Below are 23,535 nucleotides of genomic sequence, written 5' to 3' on the forward strand. Positions count from 1 at the left end.
CTCTTGTACTAGGCAGTAAGGACATTGGTCGAGTTGATTTTCTTGAGGCTTCCCTACCCCAATATTGACTTGGTTTTGTTGGGGGGGGGGGGGGGGGGGGGAGAGATCTTAACTCATTCCAAAGTTACCTATAGGAAAACTCTCTCTAATTCTTTGCCCAATTTATTTTTATTTCCCATTTTATTACCATGATTTTCTATTCCAAAGTAAAAACAGCAAATTCAAGATGACACAAAATTTTTATTTAGTAAAATCAATGTTTGGCAATATGAACAACTAAATATAAGAAATATAGTAGACTAATTATCATAATTCCCACATACATGATTTTATTACACATTTGAGAACATATATCACATATAATTACTAGCCAAGGTACGACACAATACTCCTAGTTTTATTTTTCGACAATACAACATTTCCTAGTTGATTACTAGAAAAATAAAGAAAACAAACAGCCATAACAACTCGGACAATCTTTTTAAGAAACCAAAAATATAAACAGTAGAAGCAAGCTTCTTGCTCATGCTTTTCTAGTCAATGACATGGTAATGTTGGTGAACTCTGTTTTCTCCTTGGACATACGATCAGACAAGATTACTTGGTAGCGGCTAAAAACCTCATCAATGATAGCTTCACCAAAGTGGCTAACCAATAGAGGTTCAGTCACAGCCCTCAGTAACTGTGCGACATTGTATCCACCATCACTGAGTGATTCTGATATTTCATATTCAGAGTAAAAAGCGTTCCAGTTATAAAAAGGGTTCCAGTTCACTTCAAACACATCTAGGCGATTGATGGTGAACGATCCTTCTTTAAGAACTTCCAATTTCACTTCATATGGGGATGGATAATAGTTAGGGATGTTGAAAGTATCTAATTGCTCTTCTTTTATTCTTCCCTACAATAAAAAGATTCATGTTACAAAAGACAATGAATATCTAGTTGCTCTTCTTTCATATTCATCATGCCAAATTTATTTATGTTACAAAAGACAATGAATATATATTCTGTTGGAAAGAATATATTTAGAATATCTTTATTATTTGTAAAAATCTATTTCCTTATTTCATTAGGATTTAGGTTAAGTATGGGCTAAGCCCATTAGTGTTTCTTTATATATTGTACTCTCCTGAATCAATTTAATATACAGATTTATTACAATGTTCCTGTCATTTCTTGTTATTTTACATATTCTATTTAAAACACAATAATTTAAGTCACAACTTTTATAAGATGAATCAAAGGCCGCAATCAATCAGTTTTGAGAATTTAAGTTTGAAAAATATATTAATTCATAGTTCTCAATAAATTATAATCATTAAATTAATAGAAATCAACGGTTAATATTTGGTATCAAACTTTTTAGTTTGACACATGTCAAACACCGTTGTCAAACTAAAACTTTGACACCAAATCTTAATCGTTGATTTTCGTCAATCTAACGGTTATAATTTATTGGAAATTGATAAATAATTAATAAGTGCGACCATTGAATTATAATCATTAAATTCATGAAATCAACGGTTAAGATTTAGTGTCAAAGAATCATGCCCCTATATACAAGGTATGTTATCTTACACCAATGTGGAAAAAGAAATTTTACAATCATTTGTTGTCATTAATCAACTTGTATTCCATGCTCACAAAACCAAAAAAATAAAATTATTAAGTGAGATTAACTATTAAAATTAAAAGTGTAACTTATAAAATGACATTGACCATATATATATGTGGGATGGTTTTTTGACTCCAGAGTAAGACTTTTAAGTCTTACTCTCCATCTTAGTCGTTGATGGACGAAAATCAACGGTTGTCATTTATAGTGTAATTAATAATTAATTAATATAACTTTCTAAACTATAACTGTTGGATGGACGAAAATCAACGACTAGGATGAGGAGTAAGTCTTAGTCTGGAGTCAAATGATCTCTCTCCTATATATATATATATATAGACACACACATATATGGTAAAATTATTTCTGCAGCCATTTTACGTACAACAACGACAGGTGTATGGTTATGATTTCTCACATTTAATGCTTTCATCCTTTGTATGGTTATGATTCCCGGCATTTAATGTTTTCAAGTATATATATGGCAAGTATTTGATTGTTGCATATATATATATATATATATATATATATATATATATATATAGGAATAGGATCAACTTACACCGGTGTAAGAAAACTAATTCTTACACCAAATTTTAACCGTTGATTTCCGTGCATCAAACGGTTAAAATTTATTGGGAATTAATAATTAATTAATTAATGAGACACAATAAATCTTAACTGTTAGATGCATGTAAATCAATGGTTAAGATCTGATGTAAGATTTATTATTCTTACACTGGTGTAAGATAATCCTGCCCCATATATATATATATATATATATATATATATATATATATATATATATATATATATATATATAGGGGTTTACATTTCTGGAGCTGCTGTACGTGCAACAATTAAATACTTGTCATATATATATGTGAAAGCATTAAATGTGGAGAATCATAACCATACAAAGGATGAAAGCATTAAATGTGAGAAATCATAACCATACTTCTGTCGTTGTTGTATGTACAGTGGCTGCAGAAATGATTTTACCATATATATATATATATTGTTTATGCATATATAGTACAATTACTCTTTTTATTTAGTGTTATCATATCATCAAATGATAAAACAATCAATTCATGTATAATCCTCCAAGTAAATTTATGTTTCAAAGAACAATTAAAATATTAAAAGATTCAGATGTTAAATTAGGATTAAGATTAATCAAAATATGTCATTGATGTAACTAAAGTTAAATAAATGACAAACGATTTAGAATGTGTACCTGCAAGACCATATCATTAAGAGCCGCAGCCATAAGCTCCAAAACGTAGCAACATTCCTTGGTAGATGGATCGTCGCTTCTTCTTCCCAAAAATGTTAGAACCATGCGACCCCCTTCAACGAGTTCCTCTGCTCGACACTTTAGAAAAAGAGAGAAATCTCTTTGAAATTGCTCGTAGTAAGCCTTGAGGACGTTTGAGGGGCTTGTGCTGGCTATGTAAATGTTGCCCTTGTTGTTCTCTACACCCTCGGGAACCTAATTAATCACCAATAAACAAAAATTATTTAAATTCCACTAATCTATCTTTTTAGATTAATTAAAGAGAAAAGGTCTACTGTGTGGTAGAAAATTAATTAACCCCACATACAAACACCAATCAGAATAAGAAAAAAGAGTTAACAAATACATAAATACCTTAGATAACCAATGAACGCTGTAAGAGGAATGGATAAAATGCAAACTTCGATTATGTAAAACTCTGCCATAGAAAGAACCAGGAACCCCGTAGAAGTAGCATGGACCAATCCCAGTTTCGATTTCATCACGTAGTTTCTCTTTGAAGCTGTCAAGGGACTTAAAGATGTTGTTGAAGTCATTCCCAGGGAGATCGTTCATAAAGACCTTGTATTCAGGAGATTTATGTTTCAGCTGTCGGCAAAGATTCTCCACAGCCTTGATAATATCTGAAATCACAAGCAAAGTGTTTGGTCCAGAAGAGCAACCCAAGTCTGCAATTGCCAGGCTTCTCGGGAGTGTGCTGCTATAGAGGGTAGTTATGGCTTCTTCTATTAACGGCTTTGTCAACGAAATCACCTTTCGCTATATAACCAATGTCAGAGTTAGTATTCATTTATTTTGCATTATTTTTGCTTTGCATTACTATCTCAGTTCAGTTAGATGACCTTTGTTAGTATCTATGAAGTACCGATACTTCTTAATTTTTTTTTTCAACACATCCTGTATCATCGAGAACGTATCGAAAACGCGTATCGGTGCTTCATAGGTTAGTATCATAGAATTGGGTGATAATATGAAGACACAAAACCATGATGGTATATGTAATTATACCTGAACTGAGGAGTTGTTTGCATAGCTTGCTTCTCCAACTCCTCCATTCATGTGTTGTACCTGTCCTTTCATTCTTGTTTCTTTAGTCTTTGTTTCACTATTTCTCAGTCTTATGCTTTTGTGCTTTCTCCCGTTTAATCAAAGCCCGTAGCACACTATATTTATAGATGTAAAAGCAATTTATTTTTATTTTTTTTACTTTTGTCTATGGATATCCCATTTAAATTGATCGGCCATTTCTTTAACCAAATATTGGGTCCGCTTGTCAATTATCTCAAATATATAAAAAGAAAGCTAATACTTTGTGTGTTCTAAGAGTGTAAATGGATCGGACTTTGGGGTTTATGACCTAATCTACAGTACTTTACCTATATGCATACCCGGCTAGTTTATATTATATTATTTATTTTAAATAAAAAAATAAAATTATTATTTAAATAATTTTTTATAATAAAATAATATTATTTTAATTTTTTTTTTAATTTTTTAATGTCTAATAGACTTAGGCCATTCCTCCTGTTTTTAAATATAAGTCATGTCAGACTTATAATTTGACTTACACGACGCTAACAAACCAGGGTATGTTTAAAATATTATACCCAAGCATGACTTATTTAAGACAAAGTCTAACCAAGCCTAACTCATTTACACCCATATGTTATTTGTATACAAAACATCATTCTAAATACCTTTTAATATATATATATATATATATATATATATATATATATATATGACAAAAAAATCATAATATTATAATTCAAATAACTAATTACGACATTAATGCTATTTTCAATTTGATTATGGAAATGATGCATCCTGCTGCGCACCAAATTTGTGCATAACTAGTTGTGTACTATAAAATTCCCACCCCAGCCCCCACAATCTCTCTCTACAGCTTCTCTGTTAACTCTCTCGCTCAAATAAGTATTATAACACTCTTTTCAAAATTTTAAATTATAGTAGTAGGTATCAGTGACTTAGGATAGAGTAGAGATATTTATATATACGTAGGTTACTACTGACAATTATTATTATATAGGTTGCTCGCTTAGGTGGATAATGTTAATATTTCCCCTTATACTTGTCACATAAGTAGTGGGTATCATCAATTTAAATTATTGATTTTTAGAAAATGAATGTGTTGCAACAAATAAAGAACCATTTTAATTTAAAGTTTAAATTTTTAAGTGAAGGCATTTTTAATAGTATATATTATTCTCTAACATGTCTTTTTATAGAGCCTACTAGGCTTGAAGAATAGACATTGCACAGAATCATCTACCTATGCTAAGAAACTTCACAAGACTTAATTAATTATTAATTAAGGGATAGGATCCGTTTACAAATTTTTTTGCAATTACATTAATGTAGGACCGGTCGTACACTGTGTGATTAATGTAGGACCGGTCCTACATAGTGTAGTTTATAAAAGTTTGTAAACAAAAAAATTTGTAAATATAACCTGCTCCATTAATTAAATGAGGGGCGGTTAGGATCGAACTTGTTACATCGAGGCATAAATATCATATAAAAACAATTTCAATTCCAAAGCTTAAACTTTTAAGTGACAGTTTTTTAATAATTTATATTATTATCTAACATAGTAATATAACATAGTAATATATACACATACACATATTCATACTAGTTATAAAACAAAGTACATCAACTTAATCATAAAAGGTAAAATTAATATTATTCAAACAAATTAAATAAAAAATTAATACCCAATAAATTATACACACACAACAATCAATAAAAAAGCAAATACAAGATGTTTTCAATTCTATTCAATCAAAAGCACATAAAAGAAATGTTTTTAATTTTATTGTTTATTATTTACAATAATCTTAATACAAGTAGTATAATTTTCAAGTAATACACTATTAATAGAATTAATATAATTATTATTTAATAAGAAGTCAATCAGTAACTACTCAAAAACTTAATCGAAAGTCAACATAATTAATAGAAAATATATTTATGAACACACTATTTTAATTTTTCTGTTCTTATTTTACCATATTTATTTATATTAAAAAATGAAAAAAGAAAAATAAAAAAATATGTTTGTTAATTACTTATATAAAAATTTACAGTTAAAACAAAAAATAACAAATTTCCACGCACTATTTATTTATTTATTCTTTTCTTTATTTTCTTTAGCTTACTTGGACCACTTCAGTAACTAACAAAATTATCAATTGATGATGCTTCTGTGGTCATCAACAGTACAAGTGGCTTTTTCTGCTTTTCCAATTGCGCCATATTTTGGCATGCCTGTGGTGGTTACTGGTTGTGACGTGGTGCTTCTTCACAACCCAAGACTAAAAAGGCCAATTATCCTTTTCTTCTCTGTCTCTATGGGACTATCGGTCTGCACGTTTATGTTATGCGAATTGTTTCCCACGTGAAAATATCCAACAAATCTTCCAAATTCTAAATACAAATAAATCAAAGACTACATTTCATGAAACATAAATTAAAAAAAAATAATGTCTTGCAACTTCAAGAATTTTGATCCTGCAAATGGACAAAAGAAATGAAATAATTAATATTAATAATAAATTTAACTAATAAATTTTCAGTAAAGTAACTTAACAATAACATATCATAATAGAGATACTTAAAAAAAAAATCAAATAAGGAATAAACTTACATTGTTCCCAAAAACTGTTGGTTGGGTGTGATAGGTACTTCAAATTTTCAAATATAGGGGATGCTCAAATGAGATAAATAGGAAAAAAACAAAAACTCCACAAGACCAATTTCTTAACGCTTTTCAATGGAAAAATTCAAATTACAAATAGAGATCACTCATTTATAATCCACTTATCACATTTCCAAGGCCACTACTCATTAGTCTAAATATCAAACTTAAAGTGTACAACTAAAAAAGTATTACAAATGTCATAAATCTAACGGTTGCTTGTTTTGGATAACCATGTCTCTTTTTACACTCCTAAATTAAAATTATGTGATTTATGTCATATCCCCTCATGCTCCTCGGGAGGTCAATATTTGATACCGTCAAAGATCTGAAATGAACCCAATTCTCATAAATCCCAATAATATAACTGAAATTAATAAGAGAAAACTCAACCATGAAACATTTCTTTTTCACCTCTATTTTATTGACCATTTTTTTTTCTGGTGGACAGATAATATGAGCTATATTTAATTGACAAGCAAACTTTTTTTTTTTTAAAAGCAGACTTGTTTCAATTGAAAAGAGTCATTTTAATTTATATTCATTGTAATTGAAAAGTCATCACCATAGTCAGCAAAAGACTATCGTCACAAAGAATAACCATTGTTTTTTTAAAAAAAAAAAAAGAATTCCTACCTACTCTTATATTCTGAACATGGATAAACATCTTTAAAAAGACCAAAAACAATTCAAATCAAAAAAAGACCAAAAACAAAAAAAAGAAACATAACAATCCTAATAAAATATTTTATCTTCGATAACAATTATAAATAAGAACTAAATTATAAATAAGAAAATTACAGCTCCACAATGTAAAGACTAAATAAATAAATAAATGTGCACATTGACGATAAGCTAAACAAAGACGAGAGTTGAAGTCATGAAACCATCAAAAGGTACGAAAAAAATAATTTTATGTGAACTATGACTAAGTTTTATTCAATATTTACATAAATTCTCTTTGCACCTTTTTTTTCCGGTGAATGTTCTCTTTGCACCCTTTACTTTAACAATTTTGGAAAAATAATTATATTTTTATCAAAGGGAGGGGCACTCGATTTGCATTGGGATGATAAAATCCTTATTTAGAAAAAAGATTTAAGAAAAAGAAAATAAAATAAGGAAGTAAACACCTGAACATGATATAAATGCTTTTAGAACTTATATTGCACATGTAAGTGAGCTTGGGGTGGAAGATCCTTGAGGACCCCTTGTCTTACTGAGATTTCTTGTTTAGAGATCTCACCCCACGTTTGGGGAATGCTTATTTCAGGTTCGGGTAATGTTGAGACCTCAGGCGGCAGGAGGCCGGAGCTGAGTTAGATATTGATGATATTATATGCTGACTTGTTGGATGCTGGATATGCATGCTGCTTTTATGCTTTGAGCTTCATTTATGTTTATGATTATCTTGTTGAGACCCTGTTGATTTGGTGAGCATGGGGATTGTCCATGACACATAAACTAGTTACGTCTTAGTTTGATTTGGAGTTGTAATAAAGTATCAGGATATTATCCGGACTACGTGATGTAGATCTGTGATTTAGATACTCACTTTATTTATATATTGAGGTATTTCAGTATATGTCTTATTGCAATTTACATTCAGGCGATATTTTATGAAATTGATTAAGTAATCAACTTGGCTAAGTATAATGACGTCATAATTGGAAAAGAAAAAGAAATTCCGCATTTTAATTAAGCGCAGCTTAATACGATAGTATGATAACATGACTGGTTATACACGGGGTGTTACAGTCACACCCTCAGCTTTAAAGTTATCACAAATATCTTGAAAGGTTGTGAGGTGTGTGTACGGATCTTCTGCAGGGAGACCATTGAAGACTCCAGCTTCCCTAATCATGTGAAACATGATAGGTTTAAGTTCAAAATTAGGTGCTACAGGGGAAGGATCACTCCCTTATCTGGTCTGTTCCTGAAAGGAGCAGCCAAAGTTCTAAAATTCTGCTCAGGGGGAATATCTTCATTGTTATTATGATCAGCCATATTTTTAAAATTTTCTTCCCTGAGGTTTCTTCTTCTTCTATGGAGGGTATGTTCTGGTTCAAGATCAAAGAAGAATTCAAGTATCTCAGTGGAGTGATGAGAATCTGTTTCAGACTCTTCACTCATAAACCATAAACACAAGTTATATAATCAGCAGAGTTAGCGACAAGAAAATAAAAACAAAATATACAGAGTATGTACTAAAATAGTAATAAGAACAAAATTTAGTGTTTCTATCCCCGGCAACGGCGCCAAAAACTTGTTGGGTGGTTTGCTGATGGTGGAAAAAATATTTATTCTGATAGGGGACGTTTCTCTGTTCTAATTTAGCAATGGAAAACTGAGTTGTTCCCTTACTTCCAACCCAAGTGTGCAAGTACACCCATTATTACTTGATGTGTGCACTTGCGCACTTGGGTTGGAAGTAAGGGAACAACTCTGTTTTCCATTGCTAAATTAGAAAAGAGGAACGTCCCCTATCAGAATACATATTTTTTCCACCATCAGTAAACCACCCAACAGATATAAAGGCTCAAATGGGCTCATCAAAGAATAATAATGTAAGGGATGGATATCTGGATAAAGTGGGTAAAAATAGAATAAAAAAGAATGCCTCAATCATATTCATGCATGTAAGTGAAAAATGCAGTTTCAAAAAGAACCGGAGCAAGTTCTAGAGAACAAAGATTAAGAGCAGAAACACACAAGAAAGAAGGAATGGCCAGAAGATGTATGCCATGTATACAGGCTCAAAACCTCACAGGGGTCAACCAAATCATGCAATCAATAGCACAACATCAATCAACAGGTATTGCAATCCAAGAATCGAGATCAAAGCCTAACAGACTATGCTATCAAACATTGTGATCTAAGTCTACTCCATGTACCACTCAAAAATTATCAGAAAGAAGAGGAAAATCTACCTATGAAAATCAAAAACTAAAAAAAAGAAAAAGAAAATTCAAGTAACAGAAAGAAAAGAAAAGAAGGGAGTGAACTCTTTGAACTCCCTAAGGAGAATAAACAGCATCAAGCAGCCTGATTTCTGCTTCCATCTCTGTATCCTCAGGCTGATGTGGTGTTACTTCATAGAAGGGCTTCAGACGATGCCCATTCACAGTAAACATGCTTCCAGTCTGTTTGTCTTTTAATTCAACTGCACTATAAGGAAAGACATTAGTAATAACAAATGGGTCATTCCATCTTGATCTAAGCTTACCAGGCATGAGCTTAAGACGAGAATTAAAAAGTAGAACATTCTGGCCCACTACAAACTCTGTCCTCAAGATCTGCTTGTCATGGAATGCCTTTGTTTTCTCTTTATATATCTGGAACTCTCATAAGCATCCAATCTCAGCTATTCTAATTCTTGCAGCTGTAGTTACCTCTCCACTCCTAACTGGATGAGATCCATGTTGCATTGCTTCTTAGCCCAATATGCTTGATGCTCCAACTCTACCGGAAGATGATATGCTTTTTCATAAACAAGTCGGTAGGTAGTCTTGTACACCCCATAAAGCATCTTCAAGTCTCTTGCTCCAATCCTTCCTATTAGAATTAACTACTTTTTGAAGGATTTGCTTGACTTCTCTGTTTGAAACTTTAGCTTGGCCATTGGTCTGTGGATGGTATGCAGTGGCTACTTTATGAATTACACCATATTTCTTCATTAATCCAGCCATGGTTCAGTTGCAGAAATGAGAATCTTGATCACTGATAATAGCTCTAGGAATGCCGAACCTACAAAAAATATTAGATCTGACAAAATCTACAACAACAGCAGAGTCGTCAGTCCTGGTGGCATTCGCCTCAACCTATTTAGATACGTAATCAACAGCCAAGAGAATATATGTAAATCCAAAAGAAACAAGAAAGGGACTCATAAAGTCAATACCGCAAACATCAAAAAAACTCACAGAAGAGTATAGGGTGCTTGGGCATTTCATGCCTACGGGAAATACTACCTGCTCTCTGACAATTATTGCAAGACTTACAGTATTCATATGCATCATGAAACAGAGAAGGCCAAAACAAACCAGAATCTAAAACTTCCCTAGCAGTTCTTTGTGGTCCAAAGTGACCACCATAGGCAGATGCATGACAAAAATTCAAAACAGATTGGAATTCAATATCAGGCACACATCTCCTAACTACTTAATCACTACAAAATCTCCACAAATAAAGATTATCCCACACATAATACTTAGATTCACTTTTAAATTTTAGGATCTGAGCCTTAGTGGAATCAATAGGAAAAACTCCAGCAACTAAGTAATTAACCATATCAGCAAACCAAGGAAACATACCTTGCAGTTGTAAAAGCTGCTCATCAGGAAAATCATCACGAAAAGGGAGAGGATCAGATGAAGGAGAAGTGATACGGCTCAGGTGATCAGCTACCTGGTTTTCTACTCCACTTCTATCCTTGATTTCAATGTCAAACTCTTAGAGCAGCAACATCCACCGGATAAGTCTAGGCTTAGCATCTGGTTTTTTTTAAAGAAATCTCAAAGCTGCATGGTCAGAGAAAACAATAACCTTAGTATCTAACAAATACGACTGAAACTTATCAAGAGAAAATACTATAGCCAAGAACTCTTTTTCAGTGGTGGTATAATTTGCTTGGGCCGAATCCAAAGTCCTGGAGGCATATGCAATGACATGTGGAGCCTTGTTAACCCACTGAGCAAGAACAGCTCCAACAACATAATTGGAGGCATCACACATCAACTCGAATGGAAGGGACCAATCAGGTGACTAAATCACAATGACAATAGTTAGGCAGCGCTTCAGATCATCAAAACTGCATTGCATGCATCACCAAACTCGAACTCAATGTCTTTCTGGAGAAGGTTGGACAGTGGTAGGGCAATCTTGCTAAAATCCTGAATGAAACGCCTGTAAAATCCTGCATGACCAAGAAAAGAATGCACTTCCCGCACATAGGTGGGGTAAGGCAAAGTAGTAATAACATCAATCTTAGCATGATCTACTTCAATTTCCTTTTTAGTCTGAATGCATTTTTTCAATATTCTGCCCAAATTACCCAAACAAACATCAAAAGAAGACCCATATACACTAAAATCATCTATAAATACCTTCACACACTCCTCGAAAAACTCAGAAAAGATGCTTACCATGCAACGTTGGAAAGAAACTGGTGCGTTGAAAAGGCCAAAGGGCATCCTCCTATATGCATATGTGCCAAAGGGACATGTGAAGGTTGTCTTCTCCTGATCCTCAGGTGCAATATGAATCTGGAAGTAACTAGAATATTTGTGATATACCTCCAGCACACATATGATTTTAAGCCAAAAAGAGAAAGAATCTTGATCAATCTTGGATAAAAAGGGATATAATTTTTATTAATTTGATAAATCTCAATCAGAGATCATGCAACTGATTTCCTTATGATTTTGTAGGAAAACAGGACAAAAAAAAGCCCCATTAGGAGCTACCAGGCTGAAGCCCCACGCTAGTAGCGCGAAACTCGCGCTAGTAGCGCCAGAAGTAACTTTCCATCCAGAGACACCCATGCTGTTAGCGTGGAATTCGCGCTAGTAGCGCCAACCAATCTTGCCACCCACACTGACAGCGTGGGAACCACGCTAGTAGCGTGGGATGTGCGTGACAATACTTAAACATATCTCTGGCGGTATCAGAACGAGGTGGCGAGTGTTACCCACCTACTTAGGTTGAGAGCTACGTCCAGACTGAGGTTGATCGTTTCACTATCATCAAGCTTTCAACAGGTGCTTGAAGAAAACTTTTTACAACTGGAATTTTACAAGTCTAAGATCACACCTTGATTACACTTAACCTAAGCCTTTAGAGTCACTCCAATTGTCTTTCCAACAATTACAACAATTTACTCTTGCTAAAAAGATGTAGAGTCACCTCTCTACGTTCAAACAAAAAAGAAAGAACTGAAAAAGATTCAGAGATGAGAGAGTGATTGAGATTTTTCACAAGGATATGCAAAAGCAAGCCAATATGGGTTCAATTCTGAGATTTCTTGATTCTAAGTGTTTCAATGTTAATTCTTGTGTTCAAAACCTTAAAGATATGTATTTATAGGTGCCCAATGAGTTATTAGTCGTTTATAGCTGTTGGGCATCAAAAAATTTGAATTTCTTTGAGTTTAAGTCACTAATAACAGAAAGTATTCGATTTTTTTTTGGGAGTATTCGAATACTTATTTAAACCAAGAAAGTATTCGGTTACTGTTCATCATGTATTCGATTAATTTTCTGCCCAGAAAAGTATTTAATTACTTTGCAAAATGTATTCGGATACTTTTATGCATAAATCAATTTTCAGCCAATTTTTCAAAATTTAATGCATCTTTAAATTTCCAGTGACTTCTAAATGATTCCAAGTGAATTCTAATATATGTATGATCATGTTTCACACTTGCATAAAAACTCTTGATGTGTGTGAACATTGTATGCATGATTGATGGGACGTAAATTCGTTCCTATCTAAGCCCATTTTGATGACAAAATACCATACGTTCCCTCATCTGATAAGCAACTTCAGCATGAAAATCACTTGTTTTACACATTTGTGACAAAAACACAGTGGGGGAACGGATGGTAACGTATTCCTTTAAAATATATTAAAAGGGGAACAAACTGAGACGCATTTAATGCACCTGCTACATTCATTTAATGCTTCTGTACACTTTGCAGGTACGTAGAGTTAAAGACTTCTAAAAAGCAAAGCAGTGCACCAACTGAGCAGCTGGAAACGTGAAGAGCAGGGAATCAAGAGTTCTCATTGGCTGAAAACAGAAGCAAAACATGGGAAGACCTGCAAACTACGGCTAATCATCACCAAACCTTGTTCCATCTAGCAATTTGCGCAGCTTCCATACTCTGCTGCCACCGACCCGTCCCCTCATTCAAGCAACTTGCTCCAAAGGATTTACAAGCTTGCCACTCTCCTTCCATCTATAAATATGACCACCCTCATACAAAACATCATCAGATTCTTGAGGGATTAAAGTTCAGAAGGAAGAAGATCACCTAGTAGTAGTAGTAGTCAGTAACGTAGTTTAATTTTAAGTTGTAACTGTAGTTAAGTGACAACCCATTTTCTCTTCTTTGTAAACAACCATCAAGACTCCTCACGAGCAAATACCCATCTGTCTCCATTTTCTGTTTCTTTTTGTAAATTGTCTTTTAATTTAATATAAGTGTTTTTCTCTTCGTTCCAATCATTATCTCTTGACTGAATCTCGGGTCTATGTGATCTCAGTTGAGAATAATTATGTTTAAACTATCAGCCATAAGCTGAACTATCTGTGGAACAGGTAAACTGTGAAACTCTCAAAGAACTGTTTTCAAAAATCTTGACCGAAGCTTTTTGTATTTCTTTGGCTAAGTAAGCTATATTCATTGTGCGCCAATGGAAATTGGGTACATACTAAGAAAGGAACTTTCATAAGGAAGGGATTTCAGACAGCTTAGCCATTGGGGGAAGGTAGACGTCATGGCAAAAACGCTACTAGTCACCTTAGGAATAAGGGGCCAACTCATCCATTTTAAGGTTCTGAACTAAGTACCTGTTGGAGTCAAGGGAGCCATAGGAATATGGAAACTTGTGAGCCATCTAGACGATGAGTTAAGGAATCAGAGTTGGCAGGCAAAGAAACTAGGACAAAGCCAAAAGGTGTTAAGTCTTGAGCAGAGAAAACAGCCCCTTTAAGAGTGAAGCAGTGAATTTGTTCCTTCTGTTAAACTGTTTTAACCACCTCCCTGTTGTCTCTTGATTATAGTTATTTCTGTTTTAGTAGTTTTATTTTATCTTATTTAGTACTTATAAAAACTCCAATGATTGTTATCTCACCTTCTTCTAAACAGGAAGGATCACATACATAACGTAGTGAGCAACTGTTTGCCATCAGATTGAACCTACTGTTCCTGAGGAACGTTGTCAAGAAAGTAGGGAACGTTTGACCCGACAGTTCATTTACTAACTTTTCTTCTCATTTTCACTCTTTATAAACAGTGATAAAACAATAATTAGCATTCTATCCTCGTGAGAACGATAATTTGGGCATTAATACTCTCTTTATTACTTGATGCGTGCACTTGCGCACTTGGGTTGGATCTAAGGGACGAATCTGTATTCTGCAAGAACAGAGGAACGTCCCCTATCAGAACTTATATTTTTCCACCATCAGTAAACCACGCAACAAGTTTTTGGCGCTGTTGTCGGGGATAGAAACACTAACTTTTGTTCTTATCATTGTTTTCTAACACATATACTGTATATCTGACTTTACATTTATATTTTTTTTTCTCTTTATCACTGAATCTGTTGTGCACATATATATACCCTGTGTTATTGGTTTATGAGTGAAGAGTTTGAAACAGACTCTAACCACTCCATTGAAGTACCTGAGTTTCTCTTTGATCCTGAGCCAGAACACACACTCCATAGGAGAAGAAGGAACCTCAGAGAAAGATTTCCTGAAAACATGGCTGATCTCAATAATAACAATGAAGAAGGAGTAATCTTCCCTCCTGTAGCACCCAATTTTGAATTAAAACCTATCATGTTTCACATGATTAGGGAAGCAGGGGTCTTCAATGGACTCCCTGCGTAAGATCTTTACACACACCTCACCACATTCCAAGATATCTGTGACAATTTTAAAGCTGAGGGTGTAACAGAAGAGAGCATGAGAATGAGGTTGTTCCCTCACTCCTTAGGCTTAAAAGCTAAAACATGGATGAAAACTCTCACCCCTGGATCTATCCACACATGGGAAGAACTCTCTAACAAGTTCATAGAGAGGTTTCTCCCAATGTCTCGACAAGCAGATGTTAGAGCAGAAATCTCTAACTTCAGAATGTTTTATGGAGAAAATCTCTATGAAGAATGGGAGAGATACAAGGACATCATAAGAAAATGTCCAAACCATGGGGTAGAAAGTTGGGGAGTGTTACAATCTTTCTATAAAGGACTTGATCATACTTCTCAGTCTCACTTAGATTTTGCTGCAGGAGGATATTTCTTTATAGGAACACTTGAATCAAGATATGAAATCATAGAAGGGACTGCTGAAAGATGTCTCCAATGGCCAATAGACAGAGTGAGCCCAGTGAGGAAGCCAGGCATGCTAGAACAAGATAAACAAACTGCCATGGAAGCCCAGCTGGCATCACTCATGAATGAAGTGAAGAACCTAAAAGCCGACCAAGAAGCACCAAGGATGGAAGTCTTACAACTCACAACAACTGAAACAGAACCAACGCATCAACACCCTGGAAAATTATGTCAAGGAATATGTCACCAGGAATGATGCAGTGGTCAGGAACATTGAGTCCCATTTGGGACAAATTGCTGCCAATCTCCAAACAAGAGCACCAAGATCACTACCAGGGGACACTGAAGTTCCCTCAACCAATTCTCCAGAGACCTAAGAGGTAAGTACCATGTCTAGCTAAAGACATTAAACTAAGCGCTGACTGGGAGGCAACCCAGTAGATACATTTGCTCTCTGACAAAGAGCAAAGTTTTGGGGTGATTATCCATAACCACACAGCTCCCAAAAAGGAGGGAATGTCTAATGTTCCTCTCCAAAAAGTCCAAATAAAGTACGTTCCGTTCCAGGAACGTAGTTTTGGGGTGATCCCTGACCACACTATCCCAATATATATATATATATATATATATATATATATATATATATATATATATATATAGATATAATTATATGTTTTGTTCATTTAGATTTATTAAATAATAGGTGATAGGTTAGTACGTCCCCTTTTCCTTATTTAGTACTCACTAGTGCATATTTTCTTATTATTTATTTCAGTTAGTTATTTATTTATTAGTTAGGAAAAGACAAAGGGAACGTTCCCTGGGTTAGGAGATAAGTGTAAGAACCCGCACCAATAATTAAGGAATTTAATTAATAAATATTGAGAAATAGGAAATGATTCCATAATTGACCCTAATAATTATTATGGGGCTTTAATAATTATAGTAAGTGATTAAGAATGCTGAAAGTCGCTTTTCGGAAGAAAAGTACAGATACCGGTTCTGCTAGTCGGTAAAAAATGTGTACCGAAAAAGTATCCCGAAAAATTATAATAAGTGCATGATAATTACTAGAATAATATGTAGGACTTGTAAAACAAGTTTCAAGTCCAAATAATGAGAACTGGTGCTAGAAATCGGTACTGGCTTTGAAAAGCGCGTACCGGAAAGGTACTCCGAAAATTATAAGAAAAATATGATAATTCTTGTAAAATTGTGTAGTTTCAGATTCCAAAGTTTAGGATTAAAATGTTAAGCATAGCAATTAAAGTTAATACTGTGTGTTAATTGGGTAAGTGACTATAAATACCCTTATGATGGCATAAAACCCTAGGAAACAGATTCTCTACGTGAGTGTGGGGCTAGTCAGCTGCTGGTTCCACTGTTCCATTGCTTCACCACCATTTTGTGAGCCTTGTGACCTCTCTTCTTCATTTTCTCTTCACTTTGTACCGTGGGTAAATGGGAGAGATCATTGTGAGTGTGAAAGGAGCATTTTTTTTTAGTGTGGTGGCTGTGTGGAGGCTGTTTGGGGTCTGAGCTGCCTTGTGTGAGTGTGTGAGCTTCTTCCTTGGGTTGTTGGAGCTCCAAGGAGCAATCTTTGTGAAGAAAGGTCCTTGCTTGGGTGGTATTTTCGTGCACCCTTGAAGTCAGAATCTTGGAGCTGTTGTGTGAGCTCCAAGAGCACCCTTTTTTCTGAGTTTGAGCTTTGGTAAGCTTCATCACCTTTGATCATGAGTCTTTGAGCTTAAAAATGGAACCTTGATGCATGTAAAGGTTAAAAGATGATAACTTAATGTTGGGGTTGGTCAAACACACCTAGAAATGCATGTTTAAGTGTTTAAAATCGGTAAAAACCCAACCTTGCAAGGATATCTTCACAAAATGCAGTTTCTGCATTCTGTCGTGAAATATCCGGATATCTGCCCGAGAAATATCCGGATATGGGATTTGGGTATCCGGATATGGGAATCTGGATATCCGGATATTGTATATCCGGATATGTACAGTGAGATATCCGGATATTGCATATCCGGATATGGTCCCGAGGAATATTCGGATATTCTGGGATTTCGTAGAACAGTAGTTGTGTTGTGTGTACAGTAGGCTATTGGGGGTTTGTGGACCCTAGATTGATGAAGTTGAACTTCTGTAATTAATGAACTAAGTCAAAATCAAGTGATTAAGAGCTTATGGCTTGATATGGAGCCTTAAGACGTAAAACGTAAAGGAAAGGCGTTGTCTTTAAGTTATATGCTTGTGGTGCATTATTATTGATATAGTTTTGGTCCATAACAGATTGTGAATCTGCTGTGTTTGGACTTTGAGCTGTGGACTCTTGACTTTGGGTGTTAGCTTGCAAGGTAAGTTTCGTGTCCTCGGTTTAGCCATGTTGTGGTTCCACCATGTCCCATGAGGGTGTGGTTATATGCATGCTGTGTTACATGCTTTGAATATTTGAAATGCTGTTGAGCTTTATGTGTAATGGCTTTTAATATGCATGTGTTGTTTCATCTTGACGGTAAGCCTGAGTATGTGGCGTCATACGATATGGTGATCCGGGATGAATGCAAGTGGCGTCTTGCACTAGTGTGGGTATTTGTCGTATATAAATCCTGCATTTCTCTGGCCAGTAGAATAGAATTGACACACATGACATGATTATCTGCTGCATTGCACTGTTTTATAAATGATATTGATGAACTGCTTTTAAACTTATATTGCACATGTAAGTGAGCTTGGGGTGGAAGATCCTTGAGGACCCCTTGCCTTACTGAGATTTCTTGTTTAGAGATCTCACCCCACGTTTGGGGAATGCTTATTTCAGGTTCAGGTAGTATGGTGACTGATGCCTCTGGCGGCAGCAGGCCAGAGCTTAGCTGATTATGATATTATGTTGTATTGCTGCCATGACTGGATTTGGGTGCTGCTTATGTTTTCCGCTATTTATGATTATGTTGTTGTTGAGACTGATATTGGGCATGTTGCCTTATTGGAGTGAGCATGGGGATTGTCCATGACACTTTTGTTTGTACTTTTAGATTGGAGTTGTATAAACTGTTAGATTGTCCGGTCTACGTTGTTGTAGTTCCGTGACTAGAGCCACACTTTTATTATCTATGTTATGAGGTATTTCAGTTAGTTGTTTTATTGCAATTACATACAGACGATGTTTTATTAATTGATTAATAAGCAAGTTGGTAATGATAATGACATCATAATTGAAAAGAAAAAGATATTCCGCATTTTTAATTAAGCGCAGCTTAAAACGATAGTATGATAACATTACCGGATATATACAGGGTGTTACATTTATGGTATCAGAGCAATAGTTCGAGGGAAAAGCTTGTATGTATTGCAATAGTTAGGATGTTTGGTTGTCTGTCTTGTGTGTTTACTCCATCGAATTTTATTATGATAATGAATATGTAATCGCATTGCGTGGGCCTGATCAACTCATAATTTGTGTAACTTGTGCAGAGTCATGGTAAGGTCCGGGAGAACACGAGAGACTTCTGAGGATCAACCCGATCCTATCCTGACTGCATTGGCTGAGATACAGGCGGCTAGGTTAGCCGATCAGGAGGCCACTAGATTAGCCAACGCGGTAATAATGGATGTTATTCCCGAGGCGAACCGGATAGCTGCAGAAGAGGTTCGTGAAGCGAACCGGAGGACCACTGAGGATGTCCTCGAGGCGAACAGGATGGCGAACATGACGATCATGAGAGTCATGTTGGAGGAGATGAGGGCTGGTCCTGCTGTAGGCCAGGCACCGCCGCCGCTGCCTCCACCTAGTGTTCAGGATGAGAGCCTGAGCCACATTCGCAGTGTTGCTCATGTCGCTGAGACGAGGGAGACTCTTGTAGAGCCTGTTGAGGATCGTGATGTGATAGATTGTCGGCTGAATGCTTTCAGGAAGCATAAACCACCTGTGTTTAAGGGGTCTTTGGATCCTATTGCTGCTGCAAGATGGCCGGAGTCGCTAGACAAGATATTTCGGGTCATGCAGTCTACAGACCCACATAAGCTTATGTTCTCGACTTACATGCTAGAGGGCGATGCTCATGAGTGGTGGACGAACACCTCTCGTGCTTATGAGATGCAGGGTCGTGTCATGACGTGGCCATTCTTTGAGGAGTGCTTTTTGGGCAGATACTTTCCCTATGATGCGCAGGAGAGGAAGCAGGGGGAGTTTGATAGATTGGTTCAGGGCTCGATGTCTGTTGACGAGTACCTGGCCAAGTTCAATGAGCTGGTGAAGTTTGCGCACTTCAGGATGGTTCCTCCTACTCCGATGTTTTTGGCTGCTAAGTTCCGTAGAGGACTTAGTGAGGTGATTGTTGAGCACATTGCTGGAGCTGCTTCGAGGGACTTTGGTACACTGGTTCAGCAGTGTAAGGACATTGAGGATGTCTGCATAGCGAGTAAGGCCAAGAGGGCCAGGGTCGACGAAACCAAAGGGACTGTTGGTTCCACTCCTGTTTCTACTTCTTGGAAGGACATGAAGTTTGCTGGGAAGGGCAAGGGTAAACAGTTGGCTACTAGGCAGGCGCCTAGTCAGTTCAAGAGGACTGCTTCACAGCAGGGGAGTTTTGCTAGGCCTCCTTCCACTCCGAGATGTGCGGGGTGCGGAAAGGAGCATGCTAGCCGTTGTGCTTCGGGTCAGTTGATCTGTTTCCAGTGTGGCAAGGAGGGCCACTTCTTTATAGATTGTCTGTCATCGACGGCGAGAGCTGCAGCTGTTCACGCAGTTCCTTTGCAGATGGTTCTGATGGCTTCTACTTCGGCACCTGCAGTGTTAGAATATGGATGTCCTAGAGACAATCTTTTGATTAGATTAGGACATATGTGGACCTTTTATATTGTCGCAAATAAATAAAAGCACTTTTTATCCTGTTTCATATTTTGTCTCAATATTATTGTTAATATTTTATATGAGTAACTGGATAAATCCCTTGGAATAGAACAGGTATCTCTTGAGTATCTGTAATGAGATCACGATCATGAGGATTCAAGGATACCACACGTTTATTCCTAATTTTGTGTTCCTAGTCTAGAGACACTGAGAATGGGGATCAGTGATCTCGGGTAAGACTAGCACGACTTATCTACTTGTATTTGGATACAAGGTAAAGACCTCATGTGCTACAGATATGGAGATGTCTTAGCTAAAGTCGTGGGTGGACCTATAAGGGTATAACTCGCACTGAACAGACCCACAAAGAGACTCTATGAGGAAATCTCACAGATAGTATCATTAGAGTAGTCTCTTTATATTTAGGATGTCTTTCCTTAGACCAGAAGTTATTACCTAAACTGTGTTCTAGAAGGCATGCTTTGATTGTATACCTCGTCTGCCTGAAACATGGAGACTCATAGGTACACTGTTGGGCTTGTCCTGAAAGAGCACATGGCTAGGGTGATAAGCTGAAGGAATTCGTCAAATCTCTGTGAGAGATTAAGTTATCTGTAAACCAGAGAAATCGGGATGACATTTACAGGGACTCGGGAATCTATGCATAGTAAAAGAGATCATGAGATGTCTGCCTTTAGAGTCAGTAAATTGAAGATTCCCTATTTTGAATAAAGCTTACCCTAAACTGCAAGGGTTGATACGTTTCCTTACCCTAGATTTTTGGGAAGGTAACCGAGATGAAAGGAAATATATACAGCAACCAAATATGTGTAATAGGATGATCAAGTCATTAATCTAACTAGCTCTGGGGTAACAAAGCATTGCTAGTGCTCTGTGTTGTCATTAAATGGGTTGTGGGCTTGTTAGGCCCGAGCCCATTTATGTCAGTAGCTATGTTGGACCTAATGGGTCACACACTAACACCTTAATGTCATGATGATATAGCATTAAAGGTATTGGGCCTAATAATGGTTGTTAGCCCAAGATGAAGTTTGGAAGCCCACCTAAGAGGGAGAGGGCGCATGGTATTGTTAATGGGCTTGGATGGTCCAAGACAGTACTGATTAATTTAATTAGTTAAATTAATTATCAAATATTTAAATTTTGAATTTTGAATTTGAATTTTGAATTTTGAATTTTGAATTTGAATTTGAAATTTGAATTTGAATTTAGAATTTAAATGTTTGAACATTTGAATTTAAATATTTGAATTCGAATTTGAATTGGCTATGAAAAGTTGTTTCATAACAAAAGGATAAGATGAGATCTTGTTGGAACAAATCCCTTGTATGGAGATCTCCAAGGGCTGATTTGGGGTGCCATTTTGGTGGGAGATGATTGTCATCTTGTCAAACCAACAAGCTCCAATCAGATTTGGTTGTTGAGGGAATCAGTGAGCTAGTTGGTTCAAACTTGAATGCAACAGCTCAAATGTATCTGGACCCTTTTTGGGCTGAATAGGGGCACATGAATTGGTGGTCATATGATGACCATTGGTTTAGAATTTTGACTAGATAAAGACCTAGTCTTATGAGGATTCAAAGGGGAGGTTGTTGGGATTTTTGAATTGCAACAACTTCACCTTTGTCTCACTCACTTGTGCGCCACTTTCATTATAAGTAAAGTAAAAATTCTGATTTGATACACTAATTCTCTCCCTCTCTTGTGCGCCTAGTTAGTGAGTTCCTCCTTAAGGTTTTTCAAAAGAACCTAGCCAATTCTTCTATATACCATTGATGAACCCTTAGTTCATCATGGTTTTTAGCAGGAATTAGGATCAAATTGTGTGATTAAATGATGAAAAACAAGGTTAATGTCCTAAGATGTCCTCAATTACAAGTTCAAGAGCTTTATTGGAAATTTGTATGATTCTTGTAGGAAAAGCAAGCTTGAAAGACAACTGGAGAAGGAAGAAGATTATGGAGCTCAAGAGGAGAAAAATTGCCTAAGTGTTGAGCGCTAAAACGTCCACACTGAGCGTTTTAGCGCCCTGTTACAGGAAGAGGCCAAAACTTGCTGGTGTTGAGCGCTAAAACGTCCACACTGAGCGTTTTAGCGCCCTGTTACAGAAAGAGGCCAAAACATGCTGGTGATGAGCGCTAAAACGTCCACACAGAGCGTTTTAGCGCGCTGCTACACTAAGAAGATGGAAAATTGCTGGTCTTGGGCGCTAAAACGGCCTGCAATATGCGTTTTAGCACCCTAAAGTGGAAAAAGATTCTGGTCTTCACCGCTAAAACGTCCAAATCAAACGTTTTAGCGTTGGAGTCAGTTAAAGTTAGTTGAGCATTCACCAAGTTTGGACGCTAAAACGGTCATTCCTTAACGTTTTAGCGTTGAAATCAGTTAAAAGCAGTTGAGCATACGTAAAGCATGGACGCTAAAACGGCCACTTATGGACGTTTTAGCGCCCACATCAGTTTTCTGTTTTTAATTGTAACACTATATAAGGCAAAGCATTGACACTTAGAGGAGGATCTTGGGGGATCTGAACTCTCTCTCTCTTAAACTTAGTCTGACTTCTCTCTAAATTCTCTTAGTTTTTGTATTAGGATTTCCTTGTAATAGTTTGGAGATTGAAGACTTTCAACATGGAAATGAAGTTTGTTTCTTCTTCTCTTATTTATTCCTTAGTCATGTCTGAATAGAGTCTTTGTAGTCTGAATGCAATGGAACTCCATGATAATATTATGTTGATTTGATTAATATGATGAAGTATTTTTCATGTGCTGATTTTGAGATTTTCTGAGTTAATTATTTCTATCAAAGAAGTAGTATAGAACAGGGATGTTTATATGACTTCTGTATTTGATAATCTCAACATCAGAATTCTAGTACTCAAGGGATTTATGCTAAAGTTCTGATGTAATCTTAAAACCTTAGTATTTCATGCATGTATTAAGAAAGAAATCACC

The 23,535-nt window shown here is 35.9% G+C and overlaps 1 protein-coding gene, 1 non-coding gene and 1 pseudogene across 2 annotated transcripts; all 3 read right to left on the reverse strand.

The window, feature by feature from the left end:
* Positions 1-282: 282 nt before the first annotated feature.
* Positions 283-4,043, reverse strand: LOC133298713 (S-adenosyl-L-methionine:benzoic acid/salicylic acid carboxyl methyltransferase 3-like). Its single transcript, XM_061498040.1, has 4 exons — positions 3,927-4,043; positions 3,273-3,677; positions 2,859-3,113; positions 283-901 (listed from the first exon to the last, which is right to left on the reverse strand). The coding sequence occupies exons 1-4, from the start codon at positions 3,996-3,998 to the stop codon at positions 524-526; spliced, it is 1,110 nt and encodes a 369-aa protein (XP_061354024.1). The 5' UTR covers positions 3,999-4,043; the 3' UTR covers positions 283-523.
* Positions 4,044-9,656: 5,613 nt separating this feature from the next.
* The window catches only part of LOC133298714 (uncharacterized), a 112,723-nt pseudogene continuing 98,844 nt past the window's right edge, over positions 9,657-23,535 (reverse strand).
* Positions 15,476-15,582, reverse strand: LOC133298721 (small nucleolar RNA R71). The gene has a single exon (XR_009749850.1). It is a non-coding gene; the product is annotated as a small nucleolar RNA R71 (small nucleolar RNA).

This window comes from Gastrolobium bilobum, unplaced genomic scaffold, assembly GCF_033153095.1.
Source record: "Gastrolobium bilobum isolate Gb01-03AN ecotype WA unplaced genomic scaffold, APGP_CSIRO_Gbil_v1 utg17211, whole genome shotgun sequence".
NCBI lineage: Eukaryota > Viridiplantae > Streptophyta > Magnoliopsida > Fabales > Fabaceae > Gastrolobium > Gastrolobium bilobum.

What these genes read in the sequence shown, in the direction of transcription:
- LOC133298713 (XM_061498040.1), bottom strand. Translation starts at nt 3,998, where the DNA reads ATGAAAGGACAGGTACAACACATGAATGGAGGAGTTGGAGAAGCAAGC. An exon ending in CAAACAACTCCTCAGTTCAG is followed by an intron (nt 3,678 to 3,926) that starts GTATAATTACAT and finishes TTGGTTATATAG; the next exon opens with CGAAAGGTGATTTCGTTGAC. An exon ending in GCGTTCATTGGTTATCTAAG is followed by an intron (nt 3,114 to 3,272) that starts GTATTTATGTAT and finishes GTGATTAATTAG; the next exon opens with GTTCCCGAGGGTGTAGAGAA.